This window comes from Rhinoraja longicauda, chromosome 2 (genome assembly GCF_053455715.1).
Source record: "Rhinoraja longicauda isolate Sanriku21f chromosome 2, sRhiLon1.1, whole genome shotgun sequence".
Lineage (NCBI taxonomy): Eukaryota > Metazoa > Chordata > Chondrichthyes > Rajiformes > Arhynchobatidae > Rhinoraja > Rhinoraja longicauda.
This window is the reverse complement of record NC_135954.1, coordinates 98004989-98017140: the sequence shown is the minus strand read 5'-3', so window position 1 is coordinate 98017140 and position 12152 is coordinate 98004989. Positions and strand designations below refer to the sequence as shown.

General features: G+C 41.1%; 1 protein-coding gene across 3 annotated transcripts in view; it reads right to left on the bottom strand.

Annotated features, from left to right (window-relative positions):
- ube3c (ubiquitin protein ligase E3C) overlaps positions 1-12152 on the bottom strand; it is a 117966-nt gene that overhangs the window by 61596 nt on the left and 44218 nt on the right. For all 3 annotated transcript variants that reach the window (XM_078424867.1, XM_078424884.1, XM_078424876.1), the window contains exons 13-14: positions 8972-9132; positions 6134-6366 (exon numbers count right to left, since the gene is read on the bottom strand). In XM_078424867.1, coding sequence (XP_078280993.1) covers positions 6134-6366; positions 8972-9132 — 394 coding nt within the window. The remainder of the gene's footprint in view (positions 1-6133; positions 6367-8971; positions 9133-12152) is intronic.

Genomic DNA, 12152 nt, shown 5'->3' with positions numbered 1-12152 from the left:
TTACCTTAACAGGCTGTCATTTAAACAATTTAAGTGACAAATGCCTCCAATTGTCTGCAAATGACTGACCATATCAATTAGCACATTGCTTGCAGCAAGCCTTAAAAAGGAACATGTATGTTCCACATTTACAGGAAGTACAAGGCAACTGTCCAAGTGATCTTTTCAAGCTCACTTGAATGATAACTACAAGTTAAAACAGCTGCCTGCTCTCAAGAACAAACCAGCATTAAATTCAGTCAGGCAATAAATCAAATTGAACTCCAACTTAATTACTACAAATAAATTGACTAAAATTAGTCAAAAAACAAGAAGTTATTTTACCAATGATTCACTGGCCCTCCTAATTATAATTTTAAATTTACTAATATATTAACACAGTATTCATCTCAATCAAAAGATCATCAGTTACTATCCCTGCCAGTCCTAACAGCTTTCTTTAAGTGCAATGCATTATAAAGAATAAGCTGATTGGTTTGAATAGCAGCTATCCCTGACTTGTAGAATGAATAAGCATTCCTTAATTAGCCTATCAGGTTAAGTGCAAGCATTAATGGGTGCCGGCAAAACTCCAGCATGACATCTCTTTCCAAACACCGCCAAGCAGAATCTTCCATTAGCAATATTAATACAAGCTTAGTTGATCATTTTCATTCAATTAACTTCTTTCAATTAAATAGATAGCTTTGTTCCGATTCAAAAAAAGCTGCGATAAAGGAACAGGAGATTTGGTTGATGGCTTCCGCTCCACATTAGCGTGTTATGGGTCACTGGGAAATAAAACTATAAATCTAATGTTCAATCTGTGAAATGCATTTCATTTTTGCAAACTTTAAAAATGAAAAGCATCAATTGACGATCGTGTTTCTTGTTCTATGACAGGGGTTCCCAACCTTTTTCGTCCCGTTTACCCCTGGCAACTTTTCGAAAGTAAATTTACCCCCACTCTTTTGTTCAGTAATTTCTACCATAATAAAGCAACCGACAATGGGGAAATTTGAAAATACTGTTTTTAACATTATTATGTTCAAATTTACCCCCTGGGTAGCCGAAATATACCCCAGGTTGGGAATCCTTGTTCTATGACAATACAATCTCCCCCTCCCCCCCCCCCCCATGAAGGTTCAGTTTATTTGTAACAATTATAGCCAACAATACAGGATACAGGATCCAATAATAAGGTGGGCCATTTATAATTTAACACTTAATTTCACTGTCACTATGAGCTCATCTTTTCTTGATTCCTATTACAAATAACCTGGCAACACTCGTTCGAATAAAACCAACGAAAAGTAGAGCCTCAATTACATCTTGCACTCTTGATTGAATGTGCGTATAAAGTCAAGGACTCTCATCAGAAACTTTACACAGGAAAGAAACCTCGGGAAAAAAAAATCATTCAACCCATCCATCACTACTTCTTTATCAAGGGCAACAGGGACCATTTTTCAATGAGTCTAAGATATTCAGGGCATGCTGTGATCTAATTAGTTTAGTCAGCACCTGCAGCATTGCATGTTTTACAAGAAGATAACTCAATGAAAACAATGGCCAAGCAAATTTAAGTAGAGAGTTTAGTTAATTTTGGAGGAACGGCATTCCATAAGATGAATTAAAATCAACAATTCTTTGCTTTAAAAAAAACAGGACCGGGACACAATCTGAACTGATATTTAATGCCAGCAGTAGTTCGCTTGGAGGGGTAATGGTCAGCAATCTCCTTTTGAGGAAGCTCTCTTAATACCCAATAACTTCTAGGATTTTGAAAAGATGAAGAACGGTGCTTCCAAGGAGGTCTCATTTGGAGGGAATTTTTGTAGCCTTCAATTAATCCCCATTCCCCTGGTCCATATAAAGGAGGATAGTAAAAGCTTTTTTAGGTATGTGAAGAGGAAAAAAATAGTCAAGGCAAATGTGGGTCCCTTGAAGACAGAAGCAGGGGAATTTATTATGGGGAACAAGGAAATGGCAGACGAGTTCAACCGGTACTTTGGATCTGTCTTCACTAAGGAAGATACAAACAATCTCCCAGATGTTCCAGTGGCCAGAGATCCTGGGGTGACGGAGGAACTGAAGGAAATTCACGTTAGGCAGGAAATGGTTGGGTAGACTGATGGGACTGAAGGCTGATAAATCCCCAGGGCCTGATGGTCTGCATCCCAGGGTACTTAAGAAGGTGGCTCTAGAAATTGTGGACGCATTGGTGATCATTTTCCAATGTTCTATAGATTCAGGATCAGTTCCTGTGGATTCGAGGGTAGCTAATGTTATCCCACTTTTTAAGAAAGGAGGGAGAGAGAAAACGGGAAATTATAGACCAGTTAGTCTGACATCAGTGGTGGGGAAGATGCTGGAGTCAATTATAAAATACGAAATTGCGGAGCATTTAGATAGCAATAACAAGATCGTTCCGAGTCAGATTGGATTTACGAATGGGAAATCATGCTCGACTAATCTTCTGGAATTTTTTGAGGATGTAACTAGGAAAATTGACAGGGGAGAGCCGGTGGATGTGGTGTACCTCGACTTTCAGAAAGCCTGCGACAAGGTCCCACATAGGAGATTAGTGGGCAAAATTAGAGCAATTGGTATTGGGGGTAGGGTACCGACATGGATAGAAAATTGGTTGGCAGACAGAAAGCAAAGAGTGGGGATAAATGGGTCCCTTTCAGAATGGCAGGCAGTGACTAGTGGGGTACCGCAAGGCTCGGTGCTGGGACCGCAGCCATTTACAATATACATTAATGACTTGGATGAAGGGATTAAAAGTACCATTAGCAAATTTGCAGATGATACAAAGCTGGGTGGCAGTGTGAACTGTGAGGAAGATCCTATGACATTGCAGGGTGACTTGGACAGGTTGTGTAAGTGGGCGGATGCATGGCAGATGCAGTTTAATGTGGATAAGTGTGAGGTTATCCACTTTGATGCTAAGAATAGGAAGGCAGATTATTATCTGAATGGTGTCAAGTTAGGAAAAGGGGAAGTACAACGAGATCTGGGTGTCCAAGTGCATCAGTCACTGAAAGGAAGCAGGCAGGTACAGCAGGCAGTGAAGAAAGCCAATGGAATGTTGGCCTTCATAACAAAAGGAGTTGAGTATAGGGGCAAAGAGGTCCTTCGGCAGTTGTACTGGGCCCTAGTGAGACCGCACCTGGAGTACTGTGTGCAGGATTGGTCTCCAAATTTGAGGAAGGATATTCTTGCTATTGAGGACGTGCAGCGTAGGTTTACTAGGTTAATTCCCGGAATGGCGGGACTGTCATATGTTGAAAGACTGGAGCGACTAGGCTTGTATACACTGGAATTTAGAAGGATGAGAGGGGATCATCGAAACATATAAGATTATTAAGGGGTTGGACACGTTAGAGGCAGGAAACATGTTCCCAATGTTGTGGGAGTCCAGAACCAGGGGCCACAGTTTAAGAATAAGAGGTAGGCCATTTAGAATGGAGATGAGGAAAAACCTTTCTCAGTCAGAGAGTTGTAAATCTATGGAATTCTCTGCCTCAGAAGGCAGTGGAGGCCAATTCTCTGAATGCATTCAAGAGAGAGCTAGATAGAGCTCTTAAGGATAGCGGAGTCAGGGGGTATGGGGAGAAGGCAGGAACGGGGTACTGATTGAGAATGATCAGCCATGATCACATTGAATGGTGGTGCTGGCTCGAAGGGTCGAATGGCCTACTCCTGCACCTATTGTCTATTGTCTCACCCCATCATGGATATGCTCATCATCCAAGCTATCCTTCCTCTACCCTTGCTACAACATAAAACTAGTTTCCTGCCTTTCCCAGTTCTGCCGAAGGGTCTTTGACCCCCATTATTAACCGCTTTTTCCACAGATCTGCCTGAGACTTAACAGAATATTATTTTTTTTTTAAAGTTCATAAATGCCAATACACATGCAGTGTATTCCCCAATGCAATAGTGGGGAAAAAATGAACAAAGATATATGTAAGCATTCTATCATATTCCGATACTTATATCATAAGATAAAAACAAATGGATTATTTTAAAACAGATATATATATATCTATGTTTTATATTATATATAACTAAAACTCTCATCTTGTATATTTGTGGGTTTGTGGATATATTTGTTCCTGAAATACAACCAAAACGTATCATGATAGCACAACAATTTCAGGCCCACCCTACTCACCATTCGCCTGCGGTCTCGATTGATCATGTTTTCTTACATTTTAAAAGCAATTAACTTAATAAACTTTAATAAATGCGCTCCCCCAGCGTGCCCCATGGCTGACCTTCCTCCCGTGGTGCAGCACTGCAGCAGAGGGTCAAGATGCCGCTGCAGGAGAGGTTTGCACCTAACGGATCCACTGGTTTCCTTTCCCCTTTCCTCTCACCCCTCGACTGCCCATGCCCCCAGGAGAAACTCCCCGGCCAGCAACGGGTCGTCAGTTGGGGGAGGGTTGCCGAGGTTTGGCCCCAACCGGTAGGTCCACGCCCGTCTTGTTTTAATTAAATCAAATGGCGCAAGAGTATCTGACTACATACAGAATACTTGTTTGAAGGAATCATTAAACAAAAGTGCTATGTGATTTTTTTTTTTAAAGCAACTGTTCTACTCCATAAAACATTGATGCCCCTTGCTATAAAGTGGATCCACTGTACAGATATAATAATAGCACTTATGAAAGCAATTTTAAATTCTTTTTTTTTTGTTGCAGGTTATGGCATCCAGATTTACAAGTAGTGTTAAGATACCAATTAGCCATCAGACCAAATGAAATAAAAAGCTCAAGTGATGGCATTGCCTTCTCCTGTTCTGAAAAACTTTGTACTACACTTAAGAACGTGGCTTCTTAATTGAGAAAATGTTCCTTTCAACAAATGGGTGAAGCCATCCTGCGGGTAACTCAGAAGATACATAAGATTAATTAACCTGAGCTTATAAGAAAGAACGGAGAATGTAACACAAGACCTTGAACCTTTTCTATTATCCCATAAAATCATACTATATCCTATTCAAACTCTTGATTCTGTTAAAATACAAAGATCTAGGCATCTCAGTTTCTGATATGTGCAATTACTGAGCGCCAATTACACTTCCAAGCACATACAACCAACCACAGAGAAACTCTACTAATTTAAGCATCAAGTGTCAAGTAAAGCTCATGGTACACAAACAGCAGGTAAAGAAGAAATCCAGAGAGGAAAAAACAGGTAACAGCCTTCGACATTCAATGGCATTACCTTCACTAAATCCACCCTACCCCTCCCACATCAACATCCTAAAGGTTACTATTAACAGGAACATAATTGAATAGATATGTTTACAAAGTGGCTACTAGGACAGGTCAGAGTCTCGGTGCTACAGCAAACAACTCATCTCCTAACTCCCCCAAACCTATCCACCATCTGCAAGGCTCCAGTCCGGACTGGGATTGAATACTCTCCACTTGCCTGAATGAGGGCAGCGTTATTTACACTCAAGAAGCTCAACACTATATAGGATATAACAGCCCACTTGACAGGTGCCCCATCCATAATTATTCATTCACTTCACCACCAAATCACAGGTATCAGCAGTTTGTAACATCTACAAGTTGAACTGCAGCAACTCACCAAGACTTCTTCGACAGTACCATCCTGACCACAACTTTACCGGCTGGAAAGATAAAAGGAGCAAAAGCTTTGGAAAACCATCACCTGGACGTTGTTCTCCAAGCCACGCACCACACTGACATCAAAATAAATCAACCTTCCTTCACTATAAAGATCCTTTCACTCCCCCAGGAACAGCATTGACTCAAGGACTCAAGCAATTCAAGATAGCAGCTCAAAGCCAGCTTCTCAAAAGCAATTAGGGATAGGCAATTGTGTTGGCTCAGCCTGAAAAGCCAACATCTCTAACTTTTTCATTATACGTTTTCAAACAGTAACCTTATGATAGATACAAAAAGCAATAAAAATAACATTTCAAAATACTTAGACCCAGATGCTGGAATCTTGAACAAAAAACAAAGTGTTTGAGTAACACTGGGTCAGGCTGCATTTCAAGCATACTGCCTATCCCGCTGAGTTACTCCAGCACTTACTATTTCAAAATATTTGTTGCATCTATGATTCAACTGAAAATGTGCAAGGAAGTTTACTTCTTCTACTGTACCTTAAAGAGTTGAATCCATCTTTTCCTCTCAGTCTCGATTCGTTCTTGCATTTCTGCATTGGTACGGACACCAATGCTCTTAAATGCCACAATGTACTCTTCACGAACTTCTGGTTTGGTTTCTGGATATGCCAAATGAATTATCCCAAGGCAAGCATCCCGGAGACAGCGGGATAATGTTACCAACTCTCTTAAAGTGAATGGCATCATTGTAACTGACTGTTGACCCACACCTAACGAGGCAAAATAGCAACATTACTGAGATTCATTGTCCATGTTTCAAATTATAGTTAAAAGTGCCTCTGTATATATAATTTATTTAAAATCGCTAACTACTTCATTTAATTTCATATTGACCCAATCAAGGAATTTTGCAGTAATGTTTTCCTCCATAGAACTGACAGAGGCAAGGGAAAGATTAAAGGTGATTAAAATCATGAATCATTCAGATAGAGTAAATAAAAACTAGTTCAATGGCTAAATACAGTAAAAATCGAATGGACATTTTTGCTGTTCAACAGTAATAAAACACAGTTTCCCATAAAAAAATGGAGCTGGGGAAACAAAACATGTCTAAAAGAGAGCATAAGAACAGGACATTGTGTTTAATAGGACTGCGGGAGTGAGGCCCCGGCGAATTTAATCAATGTGCCCAAAATGGAACCGGGTGAACCAGACGCTGAAACATCAGGATTTCCTAACAATAATATAACCAATTATCAGAGTTTTACAGTCACTGATATCACGAGGAGACAGAATAAATCCGAGTTTGGCAAGTGTCCACTTAATGTTTTGCTCAGGTTTACGAATTCAGTGATGACACATAAAACCAAAGGAAGTGTATGTTGAGCAATACCAAGTTGACATTGAGTGAAGAACTACCATCTCTGCATGCTTGTATTTGCACTTTTCTGACTGATAGTATTTGACTTGCAGAGAATTTCCGGCATTCTCCATTTGTTTTGAATTTACAACAATTGTATTTTAATTCCAGCCACCTGATAACCTGTGCATTGATTTTCTGTACCTCTTGTCTGATGAGAGAGGGGATGGGAGATGGGAGAGGGGAGTAAAGGGAGCCACCGGGGTGAGACTGGTCCTTGATTATGCTAGTAGCCTTGCCGAGGCAGCGTGAAGTGTAGGAAAGAACTGCAGATGCTGGATTAAATCAAAGGAAGACACAAAATGCTGGAGTAACTCAGCGGGACAGGCAGCATCTCTGAAGAGAAGGAATGGGTGACGTTTCGGGGTGAGACCATTCTTCAGAATGATGTCAGGGGAGCGGGGGGAGGCAGAGATATAATGTAGTAAGACTGGTGGGAGAACTGGGAAGGGGGGTGGGATGGAGAGATAGAGGGAAAGCAAAGGTTATTTGAAGTTAGTGAAGTCAATGTTCATACCACTGGGGTGTAAGCTACCCAAGCAAAATATGAGGTGCTGTTCCTCCAATTTGCACTGGGCCTCACTGTGACAATGGAGGCCCAGGACAGAAAGGTCAGATTGAGAATGGGAAGGGGAGTTAAAGTGCGGAGCAACTGGGAGATCAGATAGGTTAAGGCAGACTGAGGAGAGGTGTTCAGCGAAATGATCGCCGAGCCTGTGCTTGGTCTCGCCGATGTACAGGAGTTGACACCCAGAACAGCGAATACAGTAGATGAGGTTGGAGGAGGTGAAAATTAACCTCGGCCTCACCTGAAAAGACTGTCGGAGTCCTTGGATGGAGTCGAGGGGGGAAATTAAGGGACAGGTGTTGCATCTCCTGCGGTTGCAGGGGAAAGAACCTGAGGAGTAGGTGGTTTGGGTGGGAAGGGACGAGTTGACCAGGGAATTGCGGAGGGAACTATCTCTGTGGAAAGCAGAAAGGAGTGGAGATGGGAAGTTGTGGCCAGTAGTGGGATCCCGTTGGAGATGGCGAAAATGTTGGAAGATTATATGGTGTATGTGATGGCTGATGGGGTGGAAGGTGAGGACAAGGGGGACTCTACCCTTGTTACGAATGGGGGGAGGGGGAGCAAGAGCGGTGCTGCGGGATATCGAGGGGACCTTAGTGAGAGTCTCATCTATAATCGAAGAGGGAAACCCCCGTTTCCCTAAGAATGGGGACGTCTCCGATGCCCTGGTATAGAAAACCTCATCCTGTGCGCAGATGCGGCGTAGACGGAGGAATTGGGAATAGGGGATAGAGTCTTTACAGGAGGCAGGGTGGGAAGAAGTGTAGTCTAGATAGCTATGGGAGTCTATGAAGTGTAGATGGAGTCAATGGAAGAGAGGTTAGTTTGAGTGATGGTCTGGGCTACGTCCACAACTCTTTGCAATGACTTCCAAATGCTTCCAACATCCAATTTTTGGATTTTCATTTACATGGGGCTGAGGGTTGCAGGGAGGTAAAAACAGACAAGGTCCCTTAGAAATTATGTTTTGCTGCAAAGTATAACCAAGTAATCAAGAAATAACAAATCTTCCCAGAAAGGACATCAATAATTATGCAAAACAGTCGTGGTTAAAAATAACGGGTATATGACAATAATTTCAGTACAAAAGTCACGAAAAAATATTCTCTTCAGCTTCTTAACACTAAATCTGTGGAATTCTCTGCCTCAGAAGGCAGTAGAGGCCAATTCTCTGAATGCATTCAAGAGAGAGCCAGATAGAGCTCTTAAGGATAGCGGAGTCAGGGGGTATGGGGAGAAGGCATGAACGGGGTACTGATTGAGAATGATCAGCTATGATCACATTGAATGGTGATGCTGGCTCGAAGGGCCGAATGGCCTACTCCTGCACCGATTGTCTATTGTAAAGAACTAACTTAATCAATAATGTTCCAATTGTACGTGTTACCTCCTTGAGCTTGCTCTCCAAAGAATTCATTGTCATGTATTGAAATAAGAGAATGGCTGAAGAGGGAACTAAAGAGGTAAAAGAGAGGTATAATCCGATGAGAGTCTTCAAGTGACATCGGAGAGCCTCGTGAGATCAGATGAAGCAAAGGTATCATCGACCTTAAATACATAAAAACACAACATTAATCATGTTCCTGATAAATAAAATAAAAAACAATTCCACAAACAAAACAATCAAATCTACACAAATCTAATCAGGGAAAACGTGACTGAAAAATAATATGATTGTACCATAAATATTTTCTATAATTCCTACTAAAACAATGGTTTTGTTTCTTGCTCAAAGCAAGAACACATTGCCAATACTGGAAATCAATAAAAGGGATCATCTCCTTTTAGAAGATCGGTAAATAATTATTCAGTCTCCCAAATGCTATACTTGAAAAGTAAATTGGCTGCACAATTTTCCCAATGCCCAAGTCTACATGTGTCTCTTGAGGAAACACCTCTGAATAGAAAATGAATTACTGCAGGATGTCGTTTCTTTAAGCAGATGGTGCCTGTATCAAATGGGCACAAGGAAGACTCAAAAAGGTAATGTCATTTAAAGTACATGGGTCTTCTGACAAAGGGCCCAGTGGATTTATTAAGAACTATTTCACGGCTCTAAAAGTTTCAAGCATCTATTTTGTCCTCTTATAGAAACCAATCAAATGATGCTTTTTAAATGAAGTAACCAGTGACATTATATTTTAGGGTACATGTAGCAATATAAAATAATGGCTTAAAGCTTAGTTTACCACAACGTCATGTGTTTCAGAATAATTGATAGTGCGGGCAGAGCTCGGCTTAAAAGTGGATGTGGTCATCTCAGCATGTCCCATGTTAATACACAGATCTTTTTTTTTAAATGCTTCAGATACTTGGCAAATGATTCGGTGCCAGCAATACTTCTGAATGTTTTTGTGCCTAGAATGAGTTCATTTCATAGTATTTAAGCCTCATCAATTCTAAATAATTCACATTCAAACTCAAAATCTGAAAATTATTATTCATCAGCTTCCAAAACTGCTGTACTTCAGTAGTATGTTAAAAGTACAAAAAAAATAGGATCAGGAGTGGTTCTTACATCCTGCCTGAGCCTGCTCCGCCACTCAATAACATGTCTACTTTGATCTTTGGTTTCACCATCTCAAGGATTAACTCCTATTCCTTCTTACCCACCTTAAATAGGCAACCCTTTACTTGAGACCATGCCATCAGATTCTAAATCTGGTGAAATATTAATATCATGCTTTTCAGAATAATATTGGTGGATCACAGGGAATTCATTATGCAAAAGGTTAAACAAACTGCATGCAGCTCAAGAACAGCCAACAATGTCTGTGTCAGACATGATGCCAAAACCAACTCTTATCTGCCTGCATACAATCCATATTGTGGCAAGACCACATCTGGAGTATTGGGTACAGTTTTGGTCTCCCAATTTGAGGAAGGACATTCTTGTAATTGAGGCAGTGCAGGGTAGGTTCACGAGATTGATCCCTGGGATGGCAGGACTGACATATGAGGAAAGATTGAAAAGACGAGGCTTGTATTCACTGGAGTTTAGAAGGCTGAGAGGGGACCTTATAGAAACATATAAAATTATAAAAGGACTGGACAAGCTAGATGCAGGAAAAATGTTCCCAATGTTGGGTGAGTCCAGAACCAGGGGACACAGTCTTAGAAAAAAGGGGAGGCCATTTAAAACTGAGGTGAGAAAAAACTTTTTCACTCAGAGAGTTGTGAATTTGTGGAATTCTCTGCCACAGAGAGCAGTGGAAGCCAAATCACTGGATGGATTTAAGAGAGTTAGATAGAGCTCTAGGGGCTAGGGGAATCGAAGGATATGGGGAGAAGGCAGGCATGGGTTATTGATTGGGGACGATCAGCCATGATCATAATGAATGGTGGTGCTGGCTTGAAGGGCCGAATGGCCTCCTCCTGCACCTATTTTCTATGTTTCTATATTCATCCATATCCATATCCCTATCCAATCGGCTCTTAAATACCACTATCGTATGTAACTCAACCACCAACCCCAGCAGTATGTTACAGGCAATCACCACCCTCTGTAAAATAAAAACTTGCCCCGCACATCTCCATTAATCTTTGTCCCTCTTACCTCAAACCTATGCCTTCTAGTGTTTGATTTTTCCTTCCTGGGAAAAGGTTGTAATTGTCTACCCGATCTATGCCTCACATAATTGTTATTTCTATCAGGTCTCCCCGTCACCTTTGGCATTCCAGAGAAAACAATCTAAATCTGTCCAACCTCTCCTTGTACTTTATTACCCCCTAATCCAAGCATCATTCTTGTAAACCTCCTCTGCACCATCCCCAAAGCCTCCATGGCCTTCCTGTAATGTGGGGACCAGAACTGCATACAATACTTCAAATACAGCCTAACCAAAGTCCTATAAAGCTGTCTCATGACTTCCTGACTCTTACACTGAATGCCTGACCCATGAAAGAAAACATACCATATTACTTCTTTATCACTCTATTTACTTGTGTTACCACTTTCAGGGAGATGTGGACTTAAACCTCAAGATCCCTCTGTACTTCTCACTATTCATTAATTACCTTAAGTGAAGTCAAGTAAATGATGATAATATTTGAACGCCTTGTATAATGCGTACCTCTAGAGCTCTGCCCTTCTCTAAGCAGTTCCTCGGACGGGCTTAAGTCCTCTGCCTTAATTACTTCATAGATTCCAGTAGATTTGTTTCATTACCTACCATGCGATATTTTAAGTTATGATACCACTAACTGAAACCTCAGTTTCAAGTAGCTATGAAGGTTAATCAAAAAAGACTCACGTAGTTGTTAAAATCCTTTAAGTAAACAGTCTAATTTAGACAAGTTTGACGTGTTGCATTTTGGTAAATTAAACCAGGGCAGGACTGGCACAGTAAATGGCAGGGTCCTGGTGTGTGGTTTAGAACAGAGAGGTCTAGGGGCACAGATACACAATTCCATGGAAGTGGTGAAATTCATTGGACTGAGTACTGAGTGCAGGAGTTGGAATATCATTTTAGAACTGTACAAGTTGCTGGTGGGAGCATTGTGCACAGTTCTGGTCACCCAGTTATAGAAATTAAAGCTGGGGAGTATATAGAAAGGATTCACAGGAT